This window comes from Neomonachus schauinslandi, chromosome 2 (assembly GCF_002201575.2).
Source record: "Neomonachus schauinslandi chromosome 2, ASM220157v2, whole genome shotgun sequence".
NCBI lineage: Eukaryota > Metazoa > Chordata > Mammalia > Carnivora > Phocidae > Neomonachus > Neomonachus schauinslandi.
The window spans coordinates 201,606,159-201,632,788 of record NC_058404.1 but is presented as its reverse complement, the minus strand read 5'-3'; the positions used below and the strand labels follow the sequence as shown (position 1 = coordinate 201,632,788).

Below are 26,630 nucleotides of genomic sequence, written 5' to 3'. Positions count from 1 at the left end.
CCCTCCTCCCAGCTGCTGGCTCCCACCATCTACTTTGTGTCTCTGTGGATGTGACTACCCCAGGAAGCACATACAGGTGGAACCATGCAGTGTTCTTTTGTGACTGGCTTATTTCACTGGGTATAAATTGTCCTCAGGGTTCATCTGTGTTGTAGCAGGTGTCAGGATTCCCTTGCTTTCTGACACTGAATAGTAGCCCACTGTGCAGCTGGACCCCATTTTGGTTTTCTGTTCATCCGTTGATGGACAGTTGGGTTACTTCTGTCTTTTGGCTGCTGTGAACATGGGGTTACAGGCATCTCTTCAAGACCCTGCTCTCAGTTCTTTTGGATATACACCCAGAAGTAGAATTTCAGGGTCCTCTGGTGGTTCTAGTTTTAGGTTTTTTTGAGGACTCTCGGCACCGTTTTCCACAGGGGCTGCACCAGTTTGCGTTCCCACCAGCCGTGCACAGGGTTCCAGTTTCCTCATGTCCTTGCCAAGGCTTGCCATTTTCTGGCTTTATTTGAGAGTAGCCATCCTACTGGGAGTAAGGTTGTATATCACTGTGGTTTTGACTTGCGTTTTCCTAACGATGAGTGATGTGGGTCATCTTTTCATATGCTTACTGGTGATTCGTATGTTGTCTTTGGAGAAATGTCTGTTCAAGTTCTTTGCTCAGTTTTTAATCAGGTTTGGGCTTTGTTGTTGTTGACTTATCCATTGAACTGCTTATAAATATCTCTGAATTGCTTACCTTTTTACCTGTGTCTTGTCTTCCCTTAATTTTAAATTCCTTGAGGGCAGGAAACAGTTTTGTACTTAGTTCCTCTGTAGATGCTCAGCCGTCCTGTAGGCTCCGCACTTCTTCCAGGTCCGGCGCCAGCTCTGCTCCCTCTCAGCTCTGGGCATTCCCAGGGCTCTTGCTTGTGCCTAAGTAGCTTCCCCATGGTGGCTCATGCTGCCCTTTCCTGAGCAGCCTCTCCTGAGTGCCGGCTCCCAGCTGCCTTCTCTCCAGCGTGCCCTCCCTGCACACTGAGCTCATGCCTGCCACCGCCCACGTGACCGTGTAGCTTAGCTGCCTCTGACCGCGCTCTGATTCTGCTCCACCGTGGTCTGTGAGGCCAGGCTTGTGTGTGACAAAGATGGGCATCTCTGTGTCCCTAGCACCCGGCATAATTGCTGCTCTGGACCTGTCTGTTGAACACACTAGTGAATGAATGTATTGGTTCCTTGATCCTAAGACAAACAAGTGTTACTTTCTTTGTTGTAGCCTTGCCGGATCAAAGGTGACATAGGACAGTCTACCGATGACGATTCTGTTCCTCTTGTCCATTGTGTCCGCCTTCTGTCTGCTTCATTTTTGCTGACTGGGGAAAAAAATGGTATGTATAGAAGGGCAGGTACAGGTGGAACATAAGGAATAGCATGGAGGACATTAGGAGAAGGAAGGGAAAAATAAAGGGGGGGAAATCGGAGGGAGAGATGAACCATGAGAGACTGTGGACTCTGGGAATCAAACTGAGGGTTTTAGAGGGGAGGGGGGTGGGGGGATGGGTTAGCCCGGTGATGGGTATTAAGGAGGGCACGTACTGCATGGAGCACTGGGTGTTATATGAAAACAATGGATCGTGGAACACCACATCAAAAACTAATGATGTATTGTACGGTGACTAATACAATAAAATTAAAACAAAAAAACAAAAAAAACACCAACAACAAAAAAGAAAGGTACAGAGCCGAAGGAAATACCGAGGTCTCAAGGTCAACTTGGTGACTGATTCGCGCCTCATTGCCGTAGCAGAGGGAGGGACTAGAGTCTGGGCCCAGTGGTGGCTTTCACTGACTGATGGGAGAAGGGAGGGGATGATGGGCGAGCCGGGTTGGTGGGTCTAGTTTTGTTTCTGTGGAAACTACATGTTGGCTGCTTTGAAGGTGACCTTGGTGGTTTCCTTGCAGTGCTGGTTCCGGACAGGGACGTGAGGGTCAGTGTGAAGGCGCTGGCACTCAGCTGTGTGGGGGCCGCTGTGGCCCTTCATCCTGAGTCTTTCTTCAGCAAACTTTATAAAGTACCTCTTGACACCATGGAGTACCCTGGTATGTACAAGTTCACGGCTTGTCCCTCATGTTTAATCCTTACTTCAAAAACTATGTCAAACCATCTTGGCTGTTTTAGTTTAGAGTAGTATGTGTTTTGAGTTAATTTGTGGTATTTCTGAACTGAGTTGTAGCTCCATATAAAACACATAAATAGTAATGTTTTTTGCTTTTCGGACTCCCTGTCGATGCAGTGTTTCGTTTAAACACACGTGACGAGACAATAGATATGTGGGAACGTAAGAGCCACTTTACATACATATTGGATTTATAACAAAGGCACAAATTGCGTATAATCAAAATTGCTTTGGGTCACACTCCGTGGGGCCAGATGTTCACACTCAGAGACAAGCAGGACCCGAGGCGAGCAGAGCAGCAGCAGATCCGGCCCCTGTAGCGCACGCTGGGACCCACTCTCATGTTGGAGTAAATGGGGGAGGGGCCGCACTTCTAAAATTACCCTCCCGTTCCCTCCCTTTCTTGGGTGAGGGGACACACTTGTGCTTTTGAATTCATATTAGGTAAGTGTGGACTAGTTTGAGTTTCTCTAGTCTTTTTTTTGAAGTGAAATCTTGGAATTTTGATTATTGGCCGGCAGCCTGGAATTATAATCCAGAACATCTATTGTGTTGAAGTGATATCAGAGCTATGATGAATCTAGAATCTTTAAACCCCACAATATTTTTTACCACTCATGGCTGTTACATTCAAGTCTCTTCTAGATTTGGATTGCCCCCTCACCCTTGTTTTTTTTTTCTTCCCTGAGAATGAAGCTTTTATTTTGAGATAGAAAATTGATGGTAGGGGCTTATACAGTGGCTGGGCAATTTACCTCTACAGAGGAGCAGTATGTGTCAGACATCCTGAACTACATCGATCACGGAGACCCCCAGGTCAGAGGAGCCACGGCCGTTCTCTGTGGGACCCTCATCTCCTCCATCCTCAGCAGGTCCCGCTTCCAAGTGGGAGACTGGATGAGCACCATCAGGGCCCTGACAGGTAAGGGCAGAGTTTTCAGGGTATCTTCTAGGTAGTACGCCCAAGTTCAAGGTTACGTAAAGGTACTTGCTGTTTGCTCTTCTGGTCAGGAAATACATTTTCTCTGGCGGACTGCATTCCTTTGCTGCAGAAAACTTTGAGGGATGAATCTTCTGTGACTTGCAAGTTGGCTTGTACAGCTGCGAGGGTAAGCATAATCTTTTGTGGAAATCGGTTCTTTGATTAGTGGAGATTTTACCATTGTTATAACTAAAAGTGGGCTTAATACTGAATAGTCCTAGACATTCTAAAGCTGTAAACAATAGTAAACGTGCGTGTGTCCATCACTCCGCTGCAGAAAGAAAGCATTACCGGTAAAGGAAGAGTGTAGTGTAAGTTTCAATACTCAGAGTGTTTGTTTGAAATGTTCCTTTTCCTAAAGGGTCTATTTAGAAATATACTTTGCCAACACGAAGGTTAAAACCTGTTGAATTAGGGGCGCCTGGGTGGCTCAGTTGGTTAAGCGACTGCCTTCGGCTCAGGTCATGATCCTGGAGTCCCCGGATCAAGTCCCGCATCGGGCTCCCTGCTCAGCAGGGAGTCTGCTTCTCCCTCTGACCCTCCCCCCTCTCATGTGCTCTCTCTCTCTCATTCTCTCTCTCAAATAAATAAAATCTTTAAAAAAAAAAGAAAAAAAAAAAAAACCTGTTGAATTAAACACCACCGGCGCTCTCGGGCCCACAGAGCGGAGTCAAGGGGAGTCTCGAGGTTATTTAGTGACCCTGTGTTGTGTCCCTGCAGCGCCTCCAGCCTTCACGCAGCAGCGTGGTGAACCTCTGTAGATCAGCTGATCAGTAAATCACAACTGGCCAATCAACAACAGTAAAAATTAACCAGTAAAAATGAAAGCAAAAACCCAACAGTTGTCAAATGAATAGGATACCTTCCCTTTTCAAAATTTCATGGCCAGAATTGTTCCTTAGTTCCAAATATTCGCCAGGTTTCAGTCAGTCTATCTCTCCAGGGGCACAGCAGATTGCTGGCCCCGAGTCAGCTCCCATCTGCTGTATGGAAGTGCCCACGTGTGCACTGAGGGGTGGGAAGGGCACGGCCACGGGGGGCTCTGCCGTTGTTGGGGGGCCGTGGAGTACACGGCCGCTTAGCAAAGGGCACGGGTCCCCTGTCGGCCCCGGGTCTGAGACTTGTTTTAGAATGGAGTGGTTTACCCCTGATCCATGGTCGTGAAATTGGTGTCTGGGAGTAGAGGCCATGACCAAGACAGCAATGGGAGGAAGAAAGAAACAAAGTGATGTGGAAGGGACACATTTAGTTTTTTTTTTAAAGATTTTTTTTTTTTTTTTTTTTATTCTTGAGAGACAGAGTGAGAGCGAAAGGCAGAGGGAGAGCGAAAGGCAGAGGGAGAAGCAGGCTCCCAAGGAGCAGGGAGCCTGATGCGGGACTCGATCCCAGGACCCTGAGATCATGACCTGAGCCGAAGGCAGACGCTCAACCATCTGAGCCACCCAGGCGCCCAGGGACACATTTAGTTTTAAACTTGAGTTAATGACATTTCTGAGAGGTGTGGGAAAAATGCAGCATCCCTGCTGCGGTTAGAAGAAGAGGAAACGGCTATATGGAGGCATGATGTCATAACTGTCAGGAGGCAGTGATGGCACAGGGTTGACCCCGATGCCGTCCCGCGGCGGCCTTGTCTTCCAGCACTGTGTCATGGGTCTCTGCAGCAGTAGCTATAGCGAATTGGGATTACAGCTGATCACCGACATGCTGACCTTGAGGGATAGTTCCTACTGGCTGGTGAGGACAGAGCTTTTGGAAACTCTTGCAGAGATTGACTTTAGGTAAGTGATGAATCAGGTTCCTTAGGTCTGTAAACCAAAGCTGCTGGGAGTTGGAGCCAGGAATCGAAAGGCCTGGGCCAGTTGCTTCTAGTACTGATTTGTGATGGTCGTCGAGTAACCTGTGAGTTGGGAATCTGGGTGGCGTGGAGAGCTGATGCTGGTTTCCTCCTCAGCTTGCTCTGTGCTTGCGATTTTAAAATACGGGCAGAGGAGTAGATCTTTCTGGTGGTCTCAGTCATCTAAGCGTCCTGGATGGCGGGAATGATAGAACTCAGACTTCTGTCACTCCTGCTTGTTTGTACAAAAGGAACGTCCTCCTCATTATACCGAACTTAGGTCAGACAGCCTGTCTGTGCTGTTGCAATTGAAAAATAACTTGATGCCTTCTGCATTTTCTAGGAATAAGTTTGGTTTAAGATGTTTTCTTCCAGTGCTTTCTTTTAGAAGGGGAAATTTATTACCCAGGCCTTTGGGTGTTCTTCAAGCAGCTATTACAAAGTGCTTGTTATGTGCCAGGCTCAGGGCTATTGCCCTGAGTGGTTAGTGGTTAGTTTCTTTTTCCCTCAGAACATCTCTCTGAATGAGGGGTTCCTCTCAGCTCCGCCCACTGGAAAGGACCCTGGGGAGGGGGCAAGGAACCTGCCCGAGGCCATGCGGGGCTCCCCACAGTCCGCACTCACCTTCCCTGGTGGCTGAGCTCACTCTGAGGCCACTTGGAGTCTCTCACAGTAATAGATGGTGATATTTATTTTGAAGAAAACAGTTTACAGAGTCTGAAATGAGGATGGGAATATGAACTCTACTTACTTAAAAACCTTCGTCCTTCTGTGGGTCTGAGGAAGTGCTCTCTCTCCGGCCTTCTGGGTGGCCGGCCCAGCCCCCTCCGGAGCAGCCGCCTTCTGTGTCCTGTGTGTCAGGGTCATGCAGGCCGACGGTGGGTGTCTGTGGACTCACTAAATTGTTTCATGTTAAAAATGTTCTTTTGTTAGGTTGGTGAGCTTTTTGGAGGCAAAAGCAGAAAACCTGCACAGAGGGGCCCATCATTACACAGGGGTAAGCAGTTCATTGTTATGAGGCTGTGTCGTAACTTCTAGGAGTTGCGCTTTTCCAGGGGTGTGAGTCTCCTCTCAGCGCGCTCTGTTCTAGATCGACTCTGCGATTCAGGTCTTGACAGTCGTGCTTGTGTGTGTGAATTTAAGGCTGGTGATCGTGAGTTCTCCCTCACTGGCCTTCCAGAGTATCTTACCTGAAATTGGGTTAAAGACAGACGTCATATCTAGTTTTTTTATCCTTCTCTCTGAAGCTTTTAAAACTGCAAGAACGAGTGCTGCATGATGTCGTCATCTATCTGCTGGGGGACGAGGACCCCAGGGTGCGGCACGTTGCCGCAGCAGCTTTGATGAGGTATTTACCACGCATTTTCTCTCTTTGCTCACTTTAGTGGTGGAAGCACTAAGTGGTAGGAGGAGGGGAGCTGGGTCATCTAGAGAGTAGGTCAGCATTCCCAGATCCTGGCGCTCACTTTCAGCTCCTCCAAAACTATCAGAAAAGATACTATTTACTGCCCAGCAGTCTAAAGTGAGGGTGAAAATCAGGCTAGCCTCCTGCTGTAAAAGTGACGTGCTTTCCGTCAGAAGCTTGGAATATAGAGGAGAGCACGAAGAAGAAAATAGAAATCTCCTTCATTTCTGTCACTGGAGATAATCACTGTGAACATGTTGAGGTATATCCTGTGTATGAGTCTCTTCAGAATCGGGACCAAATGTATGTGCAATTTTGTGATCTGATCATTTCCACTTAATATGTTGTTACATCTTCCTGCTGTGAAGGAAGTGCTGTAAAAAAAACTGTGACCACCAGTGATGTCTAGGGCCGCACCCTGTGCACAGATATGTTCATATGTTTGTACTGAAGTGCGTGACATGTCATACAGAGTGAGATCAGTGAAGGCTATGCATGCTGTTTCAGAAAAAGAAATTGTAGTTAGTGGCCAGTAGTTTATTCTGTAGTTGCGATAAACTTTTATGTAAATATTATTTGGTTGGATGTTAAGTTTTCTTTGACTTAGGTAATGAATAATGCTCATGAATATTGTTACACACAAATGTTTATGTGTACATTTTTTTCCTTAGAATTAATTCCTGGAAGTTGAGTTACTAGGCCAAGCTTTCTGATGTTGTTGTTGCTTTTTTTTTTTTTTTTTAATTTTTCATAGCTTTACTGAAGTATGATTTTATATCCCTTAACATTCACCCATTTTAAGTGTACGATTTAATGATTAGTAGTAAACTTACAGATTCGTGTAGCCATCACCACGATCCTGGTTTTAGAACATTTCCATTACCCCAGAAAGCTCCCTTGTGCCCACGTGCAATCACGAATCCACTTCCTTTTCTGGACATGTTATATAAATGGGATCATACAGTAGATGGACTTTTGCCTCTGGCTTTTTCCCCTTAGTTTTCAGGGTTCGTCCATCCTGTCGTGTGTACCAGAGTGTGTTCCTTTTATTGCTGCATACATAGTTCTCCGTTACAGGGGCGACACTGTCTTTTCTTTACCCAGTCACCAGATGATTGATATTACTTCCACTTTTTTGGCTACTATGGATTGTGCTGGCTGAACATTTGCCCACAAGACGTCGTGTGGACATATGTTCTCATTTCTTTTGGGTCAGTACCTAGAAGTGGATTTCTTATGGGTTTTGGTACTTCCTGTGAAATTGGTGTCCAGAAACATACCAGTCTCTACTTCTTAATGACCAGAATATGACTGTGCCCGATTCTTCTCACCAAAAAAATATTTCAAAAAAAGTTAAATACGTATCGATTGTTGAGGCAGAAATTGGCATTTCTTTTTAAAATAACTTATCTTTTAAAAGTAATAACACGTTTGCTGAACAAAATTTAGGGAAAATATAAAATAGGAAATAAAAATCTCTGTGATCAAACTAATCAAAACCAAAGTTCCATTTTGATGTATATCTTTTCTTTTTTCTTTTTTTTTAAGATTATTTATTTATTTATTTGACAGAGCGAGAGAGGGAACACAAGCAGGGGGAGTGGGAGAGGGAGAAGCAGGCTTCCTGCTGAGCAGGGAGTCCGATGTGGGGCTCGAGCCCAGGACCCTGGGACCATGACCTGAGCTGAAGGCAGACGCTTAATGACAGAGCCACCCAGGCACCCCTGATGTATATCTTTTCTGTTTTCAGTGTTGTCATTTGCATATTTCTTTGTTTACTTGTGAGGTGTACCCTTTCGTGCACTTAACTGGGTTAGTATGACTTGCCTAATCAACGATTTTGGACCTTTCCCACTTTCTGCAAATGATAGCCATTTATTTTACCTTAGAAAAAAGTTGTACTTATGATCATATCTCCACAGAAGAGAGATTTTAATTAAGGATCCTGGGGTTTGCAATGTCATGAAACAGTTGTTTCTAAGAGTTATGAGCCCTGTCCACAAGGGTATGAGTACACTCATGCAGAACGTGCCCTGTCCATTGCAGAAATGAGCCCTTCTGCTCTTTTGGGAAATGTTGCCTGTATTCTGCTTTTGAGGGGAGTTTAGATTTGTGAGGGACGTCTGCTGGAGCTTTGCCATCTGGGAGTGTGTGGGCTGGTTTTGCAGGCAGAACTGCAAAAGGGAGTAAGGGCCGGCCCCTGGTGTTCAGATCTGCTCTGTGCTCTAGTACTTTCTGTGAACAGTGGCTTCATGGACCTATTCATCTTGCTCAAGAGGACTGGAAAGAGAACTTTAAATCAGAGCATTTTATTATATGTAGAGAAAGGTACTTAATTCCACGACGGACAGAAAGGCAGTACGGCGCCTTGTCATATCAGGGTTCGCGTGACTGGTGTGTGGGCGATTGGTCCTGGGACCGGCAGCCCCGCTCTGCTGGGCTGGAGGGCCCCCTGAAGGAGGGAGCTGCTGTTAGTGGGTAGACTGTGCTGCAGGCTTCCCCACCTCGATAGAGGAGGGTGGTGCATCACAGGTGAGTTTCAGAGACTTCCGTCAGTAAGTATACTTTACTTCTACGGTAGGCTTGTCCCAAAGCTGTTCTACAAGTGCGACCAAGGACAAGCTGACCCTGTCGTGGCTGTGGCGAGAGATCAAAGCAGTGTTTACCTGAAGCTCCTTATGCACGAGACGCAGCCTCCATCTCACTTCTCCGTCAGCACCATCACCAGGTACGTGTGCTGCGTGTGGCCTGACATCATGGGTGGGAGGGGGACTTTCCTGACACTTCGTGCTTTCTACAGAAGAAGCTTCAGGTGAGGGCGTTTGCGTAGGTGCTCTCCTTCGGTAGTTTGTCTGTCCTTTCTGGGATCCGCCGCCCATCTTCATTTAGGAAGCTCGGCCATAGTCGCAGCGAGGACTTCATGAATCTTCTAATCCGCTCACTACCAGCCACCTACTCATAAGTGTGTTTTTGTGTGTGATGCTTATGCTGTGTCTTATCTAAAACCTTGTCCGGTAACGTTTTCACTCTATCACTCTATCTGTGTGCTCCACCCCCGACTGTTAGGGGGCTCGGCAGGGTTAGTTAGGGTTGTCCACTGGTGCAGTGCTTTGCACTTAGGACTATTCACGTTGTTGTGAGAAGCTTTTAAATGCTGTTGCTGTTGGTGGCATCCAGCCTGCGCTTGTCGGGCCTCAGATGAGCACAGACTGTGGAAGTTGTTAGTGCAGAAACGCTTTAATGAAGCAATCATTCCTTTGCATTTTAGTTGGCAAAGAAGGCTGCAGAAGTGATCATAAAAGACTATCTCATGCAGTTTAACTCTCTGTGTTTTAAATGTTACTTTAAAAATGAGTTGTATATGTAGCACTCCTGTTTGTTAGTGGCAATATTTTTTAAAAGCTTAGCTGTCAAGGCTGAGATGTTTGCTTGATGCTTTTGTTGTGAATTTGGAACTCAGCTTGTCAGATTTGGAAGTTATTCCTCAATAGATAACATCTCATGTAAAGATTGCTTTAAAAACACACGTGGACATAATTTTCTCAGAGAATTTCCTTTTTGTAAACCTAAGAAGTGGTCTTTTCTTCTCTCTGAGAAGATTCGGGATAAATATTCGTTAAAGATAAGCAAAAGCAGCGTGAGAGGGTCTCATCAGGAGTTGAACAAGCTTAAGGTAAATTGCTTTTTGTGAGCATCAGTTCAGAAAATGCCAGCAGAGATGAGTATAATATCGCATTAAAGTTGGTTACTCACTACTACTTTGAAAGTCTTCCCCGTTTCTTTCTTTTTTTTTTAAGATTTTATTTATTTATTTGAGACAGAGAGAATGAGAGAGAGAGCACATGAGATGGGGGAGGGTCAGAGGGAGAAGCAGACCCCCCGCTGAGCAGGAAGCCTGATGTGGGACTCTATCCCAGGACTCCAGGATCGTGACCCGAGCCGAAGGCAGTCGCTTAACCAACTGAGCCACCCAGGCTCCCCAAAGTCTTCCCTGTTTCAAGCTCAGGCTGGCCTCTGGACATTGGCTGTGTTATTTGGTTCTTGCGTGGCCAGCTCCGTGGCCAGCTGAGCTGCGCCGTTGGCACCTTATTAGCTGTCTCCTGTTTGAGAATTGATGTGGGAAGAAAAGAAGTCTTCTGAGTTTTGTTGGGTTCTGAGGACACTGGGCGATTCAGAACTGAATCCAGCACTAGTCCTGCTTGGGCTCTGCTGATAGGGCTGGGGACTCAGGATCTGTAACCTCAGCAAGGGGTGGAAATCATTGTGTGCCGTGAGTGTGGTCTCGGGAAGCACCGCAGTGGCCCCGCGGTGGAACCAGCACTTTCGTCTTTCCTGCAGTCGGGACTAGCTTCAAGAAGGATTTCTTTCACCTTAAAAGTTTGAAAGATGAGTGGTTTGGATGGGTGGAGAGGGGGCCGTGAGCCTGTGGTGAGGCAGCACAGCCCAGGGCGCCACGGCGTGGGTGCTCGGGGCGGACTGGGCTGGGTTCACTTCCGGTTGGTCTGTCACGTCAAAGTCAAGACTGCTGGAACTTCTCGTAGGCCTTAATCTTAAACTTAGAAATGCCATTTGAATTTTGGAAGTGTCATAAGCTTTAGTAGTAGGTTTTAAGTTTCCGTGTGTTTCTCGTTAGAATATACAGAGGCTATAACTTACTGCCGAGCATGACGGACGTCACTGTGGAAAACAACCTCTCCAGAGTCATCGCGGCAGTTTCCCGTGAACTGGTCACGTCCACCGCGCGCGCGCTCACAGTAAGTCTCCTTGGTTGGCCTTGGCAAAATTGACTCTGGGTGGTTCCTGCAGTCGGTTCTTCGTGGTGAGTTGCCGTGTGAGAGCTTGCATTCGTGGGGCTCACTAAGAACTTGTGCTTCCTGGAACAGAATCTTGGTGTATTCTAAATGGAGATTACACAACTATTTTTTTTTCCTGATTATTAAAGTAATACATGCTCATTGTAAAAAAAAACTCAGCCAGTACAGGAAGACATAAAAATGAGAATAAAAACTGCCATGATCGAGTTGGTAATGTGTCAGAAGTTCAGAATGCCTCCAATATAACTGACTCCGTGATATGTGATGGACGCTAAGGGAAGGACATCAGAAATGCCAGCCAAGGTGTTTGTGTAATGTACTCACCTGTATCATTTTCTGTGACGCTGGCAGCGGAAAAGGACCGTGATGTCCAAGAATGCATGATGATTAAATTCTGATTCCAATGAAACTCGTATTTATTACGCACCTGTTGACATGGGCTTCGGGGACTGTCTAGTGTTACAGAGTGGCGGAGTGGGGGTGTGCTAGCGTGTAGTCCGATCTCTGTTAGGAAGCCCTATTCACACATGTACCTTTCTCACGTACTCAGGAAAGTGACGGCAGAAAATGGCCAAAATGAATTTTTGGGCTGTCATCTTTGTTTCCTTCTTTATATTTTTCAGATATTTGCAAATTTTCTAAAATGAACAAGGGTAACTTCCATAATCAGAAATAGAGAATATTATACAAGGTAGTGTTAATTTGCTGATTGCCAGGTTAAACCTCGTTGTTTATTTTATGTGACAGAAGAAATGCTTACCTGTTGTAGAAAACGCCAACAATTAGGATTAGGCTGTCTTGATAAGAACATAAGTGCCTTTTAAACCTAAATATTGTTTGGCGTCTCTAGTTTGGTCTTCCCTTGATTTGTTTAAAATATCATAAACTTTACTTATTTGTATTTATTGTGGCTTCCACGTATCGGGCACTGTTCTCGGCTTGGGATATAAACACAGAGAAGGGTTCGTGCCTTTGTGGTCCTTGGAGTCTGCTCAGGAGATGGACGTCAGTGAGCTCAGGGCAGAGGCGGGGACGCGGCATCGTTGGACATTCTGATCAGAAGGCTGCTCCAGCTGCCGGCCTGTCTTCACGGCACACGATGGGCCCTCCTTAGAGCCTGTGTTTCCCATGCCCTGCTCTGTCTTTGAAGGATGAATGGGTGCCATGGTAGGACAGATATTGTTAGACACAGACCTCAATTATGTTTTCATTGTTCGTACTTTTTATGAAGGGCGAAAGGTTCAATTTCATAAATGCTTTTTGTGCGTGGGTGTGATTTCACTATCCTCTTCTCCTTTAGTTTGGATGCTGCGAAGCTCTGTGTCTCCTTTCAACCACCTTTCCCGTCTGCATTTGGAGTTTAGGTTGGCATTGTGGGTATGTATCTTTCTCAGCATATGGTTATCTACACTCATGTGATACAGACATTGCTATTGGAATCCCCTGTTTTCTTTCTTAAATCTTTTCTCAGTGTGACCTTTTGGACACGTACCCAAAGGAATCCTTGCTTCTGCCCTGTTAGCTGTGTGGGAAATTAGTGATAGAGCTCTCGGAAAATCTGGATTCGCTGTGATTCTCATGGGTGTCAAATGCTCACTCTTAAGTGCTTTGGAGGATTTCAGGGTGTCATTTGTAGGTTCATTTTGGACAATTCACATATGTTGGCAAGATGTTTCTAATTGGCTTGATTCTCTCCAAATGGCTACACTATGTACTAGAAATTTAGAAACATTTTTGGTTTGAAATCAGATGTGACCTGTCATGTAAAATCATGATGAGCTAAAGGAACTGGCAAGCTTATATGATCAGTTTCTATTTAAAAATGAGTTTCTTCCGCTAGATGGCCCGAATAGCATCTGTGAAATAATTTCGAATCTCCTACAGCACTAAGGAGTACGCTTTTATTATGTGTACCGATTACTGAGAGACATTTTGGTGACTTGCCATCATATTTGGAAACCAATCTGCAGATTTCTTGTGTGTCAGCATATGGCCAGCTAACATTTGCTTGGAGTGGATGGATTGCTGGTCTAGAGTGGTTGCTTCCTTTTGTCCACAGGTAGTTATCGAGCAACCTCAGTTTCTGGTCAGAGATCCAGTACCTGACCTGACTAAGCAACTGTGGCATTGGAGTAAAATAATGCTAAGGCAAAATTCAGAGAAAGCTAAAAAGTTATAAAAAAAGAGTTTCAATAGTTTTTTTTTTTAATTATTATTTTTTTAAGATTTTATTTATTTATTTGTCAGAGAGAGAGAGAGAGCGCACAAGCAGGGGGAGCAGCAGAGGGAGAGGAGCAGGGAGCCCGACGTGGGGCTGGAACCCAGGACCCTGGGATCGTGACCTGAGCTGAAGGCAGACGTTTAACCATCTGAGCCACCCAGGCGTCCCCAGTTTCAATAGTTTTAATCAGATCTGCTACCTGGTTTCCTTTCTCAGTGATATTTATGGAGCTGTGGCTTACTGGAAGGATGTCAGTTAACAATAGTAAAAACCACTTTATGAGCTGGTATAAAACGTGGTGACATGCCTTCTTCCTGGTTCATTAGAGAAGGCAGGACTGTTTAAGTTTTTGTCGTTTGACCTGGCACACGTCTCCTTCCAGGGTGCCCCCATTGAGCACCTCTGATGAGTCGAGAAAGAGCTGCACTGTTGGCATGGCCACAATGATCCTCACCTTGCTCTCATCAGCTTGGTTCCCGCTGGATCTCTCAGCCCATCAGGATGCTTTGGTTTTAGCCGGAAACTTGCTTGCAGGTATTGGTACTGAGCTGAAACAGGGACTTCAGGTCTATAGCTTTTGTTTCCTTCTAGGGAGTGGGGTGGTGAGCACATGGAGGGAAATTACTCCAGTGATGGTTTGATCCTGTAGTCAGAGCTCCCATGTGACCAGCGTGGGTGTGTGCTGTGGGCAGCTGTTCTGAGCCGAGTAGTTTAAAGGAGCCCCTTCCCTGTGCAGTCCCTTAGTTGGCTACGGGTAAACGCATTTCTAATTTCGTTTTAGCAGGCACCATGGCTGTAAGAAAGCATGGTATTTGGGCTCTGTTCTCATGTCAGCCGTGGATTCAGTGAGTGACACACCATAGTACGGTGGCAGTGCCGAGGAGCCATAGTCACTGTGCTGTGGGGGACCAGGACAGGAAACAGGTTTTATGGGCTGGCAGGAAAGGGCACACCAGACGGAGGGCATAGCCTGTTTGAAGTCAGGGAGACATGAAAAAATTGTGTGACGTGTGAGGACTGTAAGTAGTTTGGGATGTCAGGTGAGGACGAGGATGGAGGATGTGGCGGGTGAGGAAGGAGGCTGCTGAACTTGAGGGGTGTGGGGTGCTACCTCGTTAAGGAGGACTGTGGTGTTTGCTGTGGGAGGTCACGGAAGAGCCTCATGGAGGGACTAGCTGTGGGACAGAGTCCCTCCACGGGCTGGAGTGTGGCTTGGAGAACAAGGTAGGGAAACCCACTTGGGAGGTTCATGTCGCAGTCGAGGCGAGAGAGAGTCTCAACAAGATCCCGGCTGTGGGCCGTGGGGGAGGACTCTGACTGGAAGAGACTGGAGGGGCAGGAGCAGCAGGCCATGGCCCCCAGTGGAACTTCGGTTGTAAAGATCCGGAGGGCCTGGGGTGATTGGCACGTCGCCAATGTATGGGTGGGTGTATGTCTGGTGGTGACATTCGTGAAAGTCCATTTCCTGTGGAGTTGGAGGGATCAGTTGACCACCAGGTGGAGATGGCCAGCAAACTCAGAGTAGGCGGGTCTGAATGACTTAGCTTCCCTAGTGATTTTCTCTTCCCCTCATCACAGCCAGTGCTCCCAAATCTCTGAGAAGTTCCTGGACCTCTGAAGAAGAGGCCAACCCAACAGCTGCCAAGCAGGAAGAGGTCTGGCCAGCTCTGGGTGACCGGACCCTGGTGCCCATGGTGGAACAGCTCTTCTCCCACCTGCTGAAGGTGATTAATATCTGTGCTCACGTCTTGGACGATGTGGCTCCGGGACCAGCAATGAAGGTAACTTTAGGCTTGGGCAGCTCAGTGACCCCGTGGCGCCGGACCTGCCTTCGCTCACTTGTCTGCCCCTTCCTTACTCTCTTTTGCTTTAAATGAATAGAATTGCTCATAGGGTGACACTAAGTTTAATACCAAAATGTGTCATCCAATTTGTAGCTCTTTTGGTACCGTTCTGTTAACTGTCGCCTCTGAGAGGGAAAGAACTAGCTGGATTCTTAGGCTTTAAGCATTAGCTGAGAAAGCTCAGAATTGAAGTTGCTGTCTCCTGGAACGTTTGCAGGTTGTTCTGCTTCTCTATGAAGTACAGGTCCACGGATGAGCTTCAGGACAAATGGTAACGTGTTTGCACAGTGAATTTAAGATAGATGAGTTCACTTATAATTATATCCGATTATTTGCCCTCCCGTGTTTTCCATCTCAAGTTACTTCCATCATGAAAAAGCTCTTCTAACTTCACGTTCTCCCTTAGCGGCCATTTGGTCTCCCCGTCACTACAAACTTTTCTGAAGAGTCGTGTCTCCCCACTTCACACTCTAGTACCTCCTGCATGCTCTGGCACTGGCCTGGACGCTGTCCGCAGCTCCGGCCACCGATTCTTTTTTTTTTTTTTACGTTAATCACCATACAGTACATCATTAGTTTTTGATGTAGTGTTCCATGATTCATTGTTTGCATATAGCACCCAGTGCTCCATTCAGTACGTGCCCTCCTTAATACCCATCACCGGGCTTGACCCATCCCCCCACTCCCCCTCCCCTCTAGAACCCTCAGTTTGTTTTTCAGAGTCTATCGTCTCTCACGGTTCGTCTCCCCCTCCGATTCCCCCCCTTCATTCTTCCCCTCCTGCTATCTTCTTCTTCTTCTTTTTTTTTTTTTTAACATATAATATATTATTTGCTTCAGAGGTACAGATCTGTGGTTCAACAGTCTTACACAATTCACAGCACTCACCATAGCACATAACCTCCCCAATGTCCCATCACCCAGCCACCCCATCCCTCCCACCCCCCACTACTCCAGCAACCCTCAGTTTGTTTCCTGCGATTAAGAATTCCTCATATTAGTGAGGTCATATGATACATGTCTTTCTCTGATTGACTTATTTTGCTTGGAATAATACCCTTCAGTTCCATCCACGCCATTGCAAAGGGCAAGATCTCATTCCTTTTGATGGCTGCATAATATTCCATTGTGTATATATACCACATCTTCTTTATCCATTCATCTGTCGATGGTCATCTTGGCTCTTTCCACAGTTTGGCTATTGTGGACATTGCTGCTATAAACATCAGGGTGCATGTACTCCTTCGGATCCCTACATTTGTATCTTTGGGGTAAATACCCAGTAGTGCAATTGCTGGGTCATAGGGTAGCTCTATTTTCAACTTTTTGAGGAACCTCCATACTGTTTTCCAGAGTGGCTGCACCAGCTTGCATTCCCACCAACAGTGTAGGAGGGTTCCCCTTTCTCCGCATCCCCGCCAACATCTGTTGTTTCCTGACTTGTTAATTTTATCCATTCTGACTGGTGTGAGGTGATCCGGCCACCGATTTCTTTAACCCCCGGCTGCTCAGCCTTCGGCTGCCACTCTCCAGAGCCACGCTTCCGCCAAGATCGGTCTTTGCATCTCGTGGGTACCTCTCGGGTCCTGTCTCACTTCTCCTCCACACCCTCGGTGCCGCCACGCTGGTCCTGATGCGGGCGCTCCCACTGGCCTCCGGGTTGTCTCTTGTTCCTCTCTCACCCCTCTGCTCCCGGGCACTTCCTGGTTTCTCCTCTCTGCCCAGCACAGAGGGCCTGCAGGCTCCATCCTAGGTTGGCCTCTCTCTTGATACTCCTGGGCCAGTGCCATTCCGTGCCACTCTGCAGCAATGGGAACATTCTGTGTCTATGCGAGCCGGAACAGTGGCCACTAACCACACGTGGCGAATGAGCACTTGAAACGTGGCCAGTGCAGCTGAGGCGCTGAGCTGCTGATTTTGTTTGTCATTACATTTATTTTATTTTATTTTATTTTTTTTTAAAGATTTTATTTATTTATTTGAGAGAGAGAGAGAGCACAAGAGGGAGGAGAGGGAGAGGGAGAAGCAGACTCCCCGCCGAGCAGGGAGCCCGATGCGGGACTCGATCCCGGGACTCCAGGATCATGACCTGAGCCGAAGGCAGTCGCTTAACCAACTGAGCCACCCAGGCACCCTGTTTGTCATTACATTTAAATGGCCATGTGTGGACAGTGGCTCAGGTACGGGGTGGGGCAGTGTGGGGTAGTCCGGTCTGTGCTTGTCTTCAGCATTCACACGTCAGAGACCCCAGCTCTGTCTTTGGAGTGTCAGTGCAGAGACATGCGATGCATCTACTTGGATGGCTCGCAGATCTCAGCCACGGCATGGATCCGAGCTGCTCAGCCTCCCCCCTGCCTGTGCCTGCCACGTTCCCATCCCTTTGTCCTTTGTCAGCTAGGAGTGTGATGGTCTCATAGCTTCCCACCTTCGCTTGTCAAGTCCCGTGTTTTCCCTACTAAATATCTTGCAAAACCCATATATGCACATGCACACATGCGTGTACGTGTACGCCCACACATGCAAATACACATGCATGTAGGTGAATACACACACACTTCTGTGCATTTGCTGCCACTGTTCTGGTGCAAACTGGTGGCCCGATGGAGTCTTCCAGCCGCCTCTCTTCCCCTTCTCCTGCTTCAGACAGTGTTGTTCACATCCTCCAACTGCAGCATGGTTCCCGTGCCCTTATAGCTCACCTGTTTGGAGTGTAGGATTCCGTGGGTTTTCATATGCTCACAGTCATGTGGCCATCACCACAATCCATTTAGAGCCTGGAAAGGAACACTGTGCCCTTTAGGTGTCACCCCCAAACCTCCCCTGCCTCCCAGCTCCAGGTGGCCACCAGCTACTTGGTGTTTCTACAGACCTTCTCATCCCGGACATTTCATGGGAAGGAACCGTGCGATGCCTTGTATCTGGCTCCTCTCACTTGGCAGGAGCTCTGGATGCAGCAGCCCCTGTCCTGGCCTCTCTGTCCTTCCCTACTGCCTTCAGTCCACTCTCCTGAGGCCAGCTGTTTGTCCCGCTCCATCCACTTCTCTGAGACTGGAGAGAGTGCAAGCAGCGCTGGGGCCCCCCGAGCATGTGCCCCCACGCCGGCCCCTCCTACAGCGGGTCCTCTGCCCTGTGTACTGGGTCTGTGGACTCCTGGCTGTGTGGCTCATTAGCCTTGATGTTGAATAAGTTACATCATCTCTGAGCCCGTTTCCTCATTTGCTTCATACCGTTTGTCATGTCCTGGCTCCCACAGAGGGCCCCATTCATAGCGCCCCTGTTAGGAAGTTCTAGGTCAATACCTGCCAGTATGATGGCTGTGTGGGTTACACTAGATGATATACGGATCGTGTCTGAGTTCTGTAAACGAGGACTCAAAGAAAAAATTGCGTGCGTTGTGCTCAAGAAATGGGAAACCATGTATGTGACTTCCAGTTTCCGCGTCGGTTTCGTGTCCTTCACAGACTCTTCGTTTTGTTGTAGGCAGCCTTGCCATCTCTGACAAACCCTCCTTCTCTAAGTCCCATCCGACGAAAGGGAAAGGAGAAAGAACCCGGAGAGCCGGCCTCTGTGCCCTTGAGCCCCAAGAAAGGCAGTGAAGCCAGTCCAGGTATGAAGCGACGGCGGGGAAGGGCGGGGCTGGGGTGCCGTCTGGATCACAGACATCCCATTCACGCCCAGGTTAATATAATAGCTTCGTAGTTTTTGGAAATAAAGTACACAGCAGTGAAGCCAGAGAAAGAGTTTCCCTGGTGTGGTTTCAGGTACTAAATATTAATACCTAAATGTGTGCAGACCATGTCCCGGTCTTGAGCGTCACTCCGTGTCCCTGGCTAATACGTGGCCACGGCAGTCCGTGGGCCTCCCCACCCTGCTTCTCCCTGCAGAGGAGAGGTGGAAGGGACCCTGATTTCAGTCAGGGAGGCGGTGTAGATGGCTGGGAACAGCTAGCGGCTGAAGGAGTTGGTTCTGACACATGAAGACGGAAGACGGAAGTGCTAACGTGGGGAACAGTCTTCTGAGAGAGAGGAACCTGACAAACCCGTGTGAGGGGCTTCCACACCTAGGAGGGGCCAGGGTGTGCATGGGAGCCTGTGGCTTCCGCCGACCCAGCTGCCATGGGTGGGCACGGGAGGGTCTAGGCAGGGTGGGAGGCGACCCGTGCTGTCACGCCCCCACCAGACCCGTTGGCGCGTCTCACGGTGCCTTGGGCAGTCGCGACTCTCCATGAGACTCGACGTTAAGGGTTTGCAAATGGCTAATTTCTGAGGACTGACGGGGGCATTGCAGGAGAGGCTTTACCGGCTTTGAAATCTTCTGAACTTCACAAATGTAACTTAGCAGTATGTCCCTGATCGTGTTCCTGGTGGCTTAAAGAAACTAAAGGCTCCAAGTAAAGATCTTTAAGATTTGAGGAGGGTAGTTTTATTTAGTGCTTGGCCCTTTCCAGTCTCTCAGCGTGTTGCTGGCGTTCAGGGCCCCTGGGCCACACTGGGCGGGCTCAGCCCACTGGGCCGCTGGGAGCCTCGGGCTCCTGGATGCTGCGCGGGGGCTGGAGGCCACCCCCCCCCCCGCTCTGATGCACAAACGGGCAGCCAGACCATGACAGGCAATAGCAGTACGCTGTTCTTCTTTCTCACCTTATTTTATGGTTTTTGGGGAGATACTCAGATTCTGTTTATGTTTATTAGTCAACTTCTTGTTACTTTTTTTTTTTAAAGATTTATTTATTTGAGAGAGCGAGAATGAGAGAGGTAGAGAGTACATGAGAGGGGGGAGGGTTAGAGGGAGAAGCAGACTCCCCGCCGAGCAGGGAGCCCGATGCGGGACTCGATCCCGGGACTCCAGGATCATGACCTGAGCCGAAGGCAGTCGCTTAACCAACTGAGCCACCCAGGCGCCCCTTATTAGTCAACTTCTTGTTACTTCTAACTAATTAAAAATTCAGAAGGAGAATTTGAATTTTACGCTTTTAGAATACCTTTAAAAACCGTTATTGCCAGTGATCTCTTAAACTTGGCAAGTGTGTACTTTTGAGCTCAAAGTGTATTTTGTGTGTTTTAAAGCCTCTCGACAATCTGATGCCCCAGGGCCTGTTACAGCAAATAAGTCCTCGTCGCTGGGGAGTTTCTGTCACCTTCCTTCGTACCTCAAATTGCATGACGTCCTGAAAGCTACTCACGCCAACTACAAGGTGCGGCTCCTTTTGTGAAAATATGCACACAGATTTCTAATAGATTGTGGGTGTCTTAAGATTTATAGCTTGTGTACCTACATAGATGGGCATACAGATAAGTACATGCAAATCAATAGTTTCTTCAAGTTTGTCTTTCAGCTTTGTTTATGATAGTTCTCATCATATAAAAATTGGAGCAGCGATCTCTCTGTGGTTTATTGGTGCTGTGTCTGGGCTTCCTGGGCCGCCCCCACAGTCAGAGATGTGCTGGCCGGACTCATGGGCCTCGGCGCGTACGCAGTCTCACAGCTGGGATTTTTACCGCCGTGTGGTAAGGACACACGGGCACAGTCTGCAGGGATCCGGGTGCAGGCTTGCTGTGTTCTGTCTCTCCCACACTTGTCCTCCAGCCACGGAGGCTTCCTCTGCCTGACACGAAGCAAAACCCCGGGCTCACAGAGGAATGCAGGTGTGCAGCCTAAAACGTGGGGTTCGTTCACATAGTCCAGGCACTGGGAGCACTGCTAGTGGTGTAAGGAACTGTCGACTGGCCAAGTGTGCAGACACCCCCGAGGGCCGACCTTACAAACAGGTTTCTGGACGGAGAGCAGTCTGTTCTGTCGACTCTTCTGCACTGGTGTGTTGCGTACTTTGGGCTTTCTCACGCTGAGATGATTAAGGAAAAAAGTCCCATGGTTTCTCTTCGGGCTTTTCATTGGTTAGCTACCTGCCCGATTGCCCCCAGCACTGTCTCCCAAGTAAGCCATTTTTCTTGCACTAATTGATCTGAAATACAACCTTTAGCAGATGCTAAATTCTCATGGGTCTGCATTTCATTTACTGTTTGGTGATGTCAGTCTGTCCATCTGTTCATCTGTTAGAAGCACACATGCCCATTCTGTGGCTCCATGGTACATTTTTTTTTCTTTGAAGATTTTATTTATTTATTTGACAGAGAGACACAGAGAGGGAACACGAGCAGGGGGCGTGGGAGAGGGAGAAGCAGGCTTCCCGCTGAGCAGGGAGCCAGATGCAGGGCTCGATCCCAGGACCCCGGGATCATGACCTGAGCCGAAGGCAGATGCTTAATGACTGAGCCACCCAGGTGCCCCTCCATGGTACATTTTTGAGGTGGTCAGTTCCCCCATTCTGCTTTAGAATTTTTTCTTGATATTTGTTTATTTTTGCATGTGGACACTAGAATAAGCTAATCTACTTCTAAAGGATCCTGAGAATATTTCCACTGGGATCATGTTAAATTTGTAGATTAATTCCTAGAGAACTGATAATCTTGGATGTTAAATACACCTGTCCAGAGTGTGAGATGCTTTTTTCTTTGTTGAAATCTTCTTTTTATTATTATTATTATTATTTTTAAAGATTCTTTTATTTATTTGACAGAGAGAGAGTTAATGAGAGCAGGAACACAAGCAGGGGGAGTGGGAGAGGGAGAAGCAGGCTTCCTGCCGAGCAGGGAGCCCAGTGCGGGGCTCGATCCCAGGACACTGGGATCATGACCAGAACCGAAGGCAGACGCTTAACGGCTGAGCCACCCAGGCGCCCCTGTTGAAACCTTCTTGTATGTGCCGCAGATGTACATAAAATTTAAAGAATTTTAAGAAGAATTTTTGAAGATTTTTTCACATAGATCTTGTGTATTTCTTGATAAACAAGTCCCCAGATGGTCGTCATTTTTTGTTACTGATAGATATTTTTCAGTTTTTTTGAAAACTATTTATAAACCTTATCTGGCCTCTTTTCTGAAGGATATTGATAATTTTGAAAGGTAAGAATCTTAACCATGTTTTACCGCAGATTCGGAGGCTCTTTTTAGCCTGTGTTTCTTATGTCACCCACCCAAATAGCAGGGGGCACATTGGAAACCATGCCCAGAGAAGACATTTTTTTCTGCCTATTCTCAACTCCTGTCTCGGGTCCTGGGGCCCTGTTGATGCTCCTGCCATCTGCTCCGTCCTTACCATTTCCCCCCCGGGACATCCTGGGCTTCACGCTGTACCCCGTGCACCGTGGCCCCCCAGGATTCTGGGTGCCCACCTGGCTGGCGTGTTTGGGGTGCCTGGCACACGTGAGATCCATCACACCGTCTCTCCATCTCCTTCATTCTTCCTCCTGAGTGGCCGTGTGCACGGCCCTCCATTCTAGCTCTGGGGTCAGCTCCCTCTGTGCCCCGTGGCCCTGGTTCTCACCTGTGACCTCTGTTCTTCAAGATAGGCCTTCCTGTCCTCATGCCCCTCGCCCCCTTGTCCTGCCCTGCCTGCTGGAGGTGAGCCCCTTCCCTCCCGTGGCCCCACTCGTCCTTCCTCAGCCTGTTGGAAAGCGCCCCCCCCACCCCCCGCCGGTGACACAGAGCGGCTGAGGCACTCGGGCCTGCCTGGTGGTCATCTTCCGTGTGTGTCTCGTCTGCCGTCCTCTCCCTTGGCCCAGGAAGTGCTTTCTCTTTCGTCACGGGTAGCCACGTTTGATTTCACGGAGCAGATTCCTTTCTCTGTTGCAGCATTTTGCAGGGTTTTTGCCAGTTTTTATTTTCATAGTTGATCTCTCCCCCTCTCCCTTGTTCTTTCATGTTATGTCTTTGGACCTAACCCCTTCTCTCAGTCTGTTAAATAGGGGAATTGCATAATTTAATTCAGCTGGGCCCTTTAGAATCCTAATTTAATCCTTCTTGACATGAATTTAATGTTTTGCTGTAGCCAGACTGAAAGGCGGTTTCTGGATTTGATGATGATTCCTTGGGGATACTAATGTATGTAGAACAAGTTGTGTATTTTATATTTTTTGATTTGGTGCTTATCAGATGCTGGTTGTAATGGAAATTTACATTTTTTCCCCTCATGATAGAAGCTCAGAAATTATTCCTTTCAGTTGTATCAACATAAGTTAGAAGATGCTCCTGAGAGATGGCAGTTTTATGAAGCTGTCTTTCCTTTCCAAAGCATTTTCCCAGTGCTCACAGGAAACAAACAGCCCACGCGGTGCGTGTGTAGGGTTGCATAGTGGGACAGCTCTCATCACACAGACAGTGCGTGTCTTTGTTGCAGGTGATGGATGGGACAGTGCACGTAATCCTGTGTTCTTTTCCTCCACCTTCCCAAGGTTACCTTGGATCTTCAGAACAGCGCTGAAAAGTTTGGGGGCTTTCTGCGCTCTGCCTTGGATGTCCTCTCTCAGATCCTAGAGCTGGCGACGCTGCAGGACATCGGGAAGGTATGTGTTTCATTCCTTGTCATTGAGCTGTAGCCGGCGCGGGCACCTGTGAGCCTGCAGCCCCACCGTCCAGGCACGTTTTCCGAGGTGCCAGCAGCTTGGGAGACGTCTGCATGTCCCCCGACCCGGGCTGCCCCATCACAGCACCTGACTCTGGTGCTTGTCTTAGCCTCACATCGGGGGTGTTCTACCTCTCTCCTCTTTTCAGTTCTTTTTCTGTATATTAGCTTAGATCCAGTTTATTCTAGAATATGAGTGGGTTTAAACTGTGGTGACAGTCCCTTTGTTTTCTTTTTTCTTTTTTTTAATTTAATTTTTTATTGTTATGTTAATCACCATACATTACATCATTAGTTTTTGATGTAGTGTTCCATGATTCATTGTTTGTGCATAACACACAGTGCTCCATGCAGTACGTGCCCTCCTTAATACCCATCACCGGGCTAACCCATCCTCCCACCCCCTTCCCCTCTAGAACCCTCAGTTTGTTTTTCAGAGTCCATAGTCTCTCATGGTTCATCTCCCCCTCCGATTTTCTCCCGCTTCATTTTTCCCTTCCTTCTCCTAATGTCCTCCGTGCTATTTCTTATGTTCCACAAATAAGTGAAACCATATGGTAATTGACTTTCTCTGCTTGACTTATTTCACTTAGCATAATCTCCTCCAGTCCCATCCATGTTGATGTAAAAGTTGGGTATTCATCTTTTCTGATGGCTGAGTAATATTCCATTGTATATATGGACTACATCTTCTTGATCCATTCATCTGTTGAAGGGCATCTCAGCTCTTTCCACAGTTTGGCTATTGCGGACATTGCTGCTATGAACATTGGGGTGCATGTGCCCCTTCTTTTCACTACATCTGTGTCTTTGGGGTGAATACCCAGGAGTGCAATTGCTGGGTCATAGGGTAGCTCTATTTTTGTTTTCTTATTTGACCTTCGTAAGCAGAAAGGGTGACAACAGACGTGGTGAGGGTGCATGGCCAGCTCCTTTGGTGCCACGGGAAGCAGCAGAGCTGGGGTAGAAGCCCGTCTGCCCTCCCCATCTTCGTACAAGGAGGAGCTCAGACACACAAGAGTTTAAGGAATTGTGTGGTGAGCGCCCGTCTCAAGTGTCCACACCCCAGGGCCTTGGCCGCGTGTGTCCACCTGCCGGCTCCTCAGCGTCGTATTTCCTGATGGGCTGCAGAGGAGCTGCAGCTGGCTTCCCCTTTAAACAAGTATCTCTGTCGAGGGAAGTACAGTAGCTCGTGAAGTTCGTTTATTTTTATTTCCCTAAATCTTTCTCTTGGCTCATAAAAGTGTACCTAGTTTTCATGATTACGTGAGGTATTCTATTTCTTTTCAGTTCTTTCTTGTGCTTTTTTTTTATGTCTGCTTAGTGCGTGCACTTGTTTTTTACCGGCTAGATAGTGTCCTAATTGACGCTCAGTTGTCCCTCAGAGTGAAACTTGTCAGAGCTCTTCCTAATACGGCCTTGCTGGTGAGACCAGCCGGCCCCCCGCCCAGGCTGTGCCTCTGTGCACAACGGCGCTCTCCCGTAGGGTCATCAGTCCTGGCGACCCATTGCTTTTCCCCTCTCTTACCAGCAGGTCTTGTGGCCTGTGGTCTGTGTGCATGTAACACGTTGTAGCAACGTGGGAAATATAACGCATTTTAAGTGAATGTTAGATATCCTGAAATAAAAACCATCTACATGGAATTTTTAAAGTAATAAAATTTTCCTTTTTCTTGGAATCCAGGTGACTTTGTAGTTTGTTGTTTTTGTATTTTTTTCATTTTCTAGGAGCATGGTTCCTTTTTTCTTTTTGATTGCCACGTATACAGAAATAGTTGTTCTCCAGTGGCAGCCAGTGAATTTACCCACTGGTGCATTTATCCCAATATGTGAAAGTAAATAATGAAGTCAGTCTAATGAAGCTTGGTATTAGGGGTCTTGATATTCCTGAAAACAGGGATATGCTTATATTCTTTTTTAAAGGTGTGTGTTTAGTAACTTCATCTCTGAAGATCCTGTATCCGGGGCTGGAGTCACTGGATGTTGCAGCCTCTTTCCTTTGTCTTTACGGTGTTCTGAGTTGATCTGTTTTGCTGTTTGATGACAAAGGCCTGTTTCCGCTGCAGTTTGGGCTTGCCCTTGTCGGTGCTCTGGGAGCCTCTTCTGCTTAACTGCTGAATCTTCGCTCCTGGTCTTTCCGGCGAGAGTGCAGGGTAGAAGCCCCCCAGGATTTTCTTTGCGCTTGGGACACTTGCTGTGTGTGCGGGGTCTCCTTGGCTGATCGCTGCGCAGGCAGGCCTGGGACCCCCCCTGCCAGACACACTGCCCAGCTGGGTGGAAGCGTGTCCAGGAGCCCAGGTGGCAAGATCAGGGTGTAGACCCACAAACTGCTGCTTGTGATTTTGTGGCGGGCACTCACTGGACGTGCACTGGACACGCGCTGGACATGTGCTGCCTCTGGCACCGGGGGCCTGAGCCCCACACACAGCTTGGGGGAGGGGATGCAACCTGCAAAATGTACCAGCAACTTTTCCTCAGATTTCTGTGAGCTTCTCTGATGATAGCAGGTGAAGGCAAAGAGAGACTTAGAATTAAAAATGGAGTTGTTTTCTTTTGTTTTCCTAAATACACTGGGGATGAAAAATAATCTTCATTTTAATAATAATAATAATAATAATTCAAATAATTCTGATTTTTCCTCTTTTCTAGACCTTGTTTATTCCATGCTCCATTTTTATGTCATTGAAATGTGCTGTTGTTTGGGTGTTGGTGTTTTCTTGGGGCAATCCTTCATGCACATTTTCCATGTAACTCCTTACGGCTCTCCGTGTTATTACTGTGTTTTTTCTGGCTTCTGGACCCTTCACTGGTTTTGAGTGATTTGATTTTGATGTGCCTCGGTGTAACTTTCCTTAGGTTTCTTGTGCTTCGGTTTGTTGAACTGAGATCTCTGGCTTAATAGTTTTCTTAAAGTTTGGGA

The 26,630-nt window shown here is 47.5% G+C and overlaps 1 protein-coding gene across 1 annotated transcript in view; it reads left to right on the top strand.

The window, feature by feature from the left end:
- Positions 1–26,630, top strand: part of HTT (huntingtin) — a 138,777-nt gene that overhangs the window by 51,068 nt on the left and 61,079 nt on the right. Inside the window, 15 exon segments of the mRNA XM_021677709.2 lie at positions 1,253–1,364; positions 1,939–2,076; positions 2,917–3,075; positions 3,165–3,262; positions 4,774–4,913; positions 5,903–5,966; positions 6,217–6,317; positions 8,956–9,102; positions 11,008–11,128; positions 12,489–12,565; positions 13,792–13,943; positions 14,988–15,190; positions 18,734–18,860; positions 20,317–20,444; positions 23,541–23,651. Of these exon segments, the coding sequence (XP_021533384.2) occupies positions 1,253–1,364; positions 1,939–2,076; positions 2,917–3,075; positions 3,165–3,262; positions 4,774–4,913; positions 5,903–5,966; positions 6,217–6,317; positions 8,956–9,102; positions 11,008–11,128; positions 12,489–12,565; positions 13,792–13,943; positions 14,988–15,190; positions 18,734–18,860; positions 20,317–20,444; positions 23,541–23,651 (1,878 nt within the window).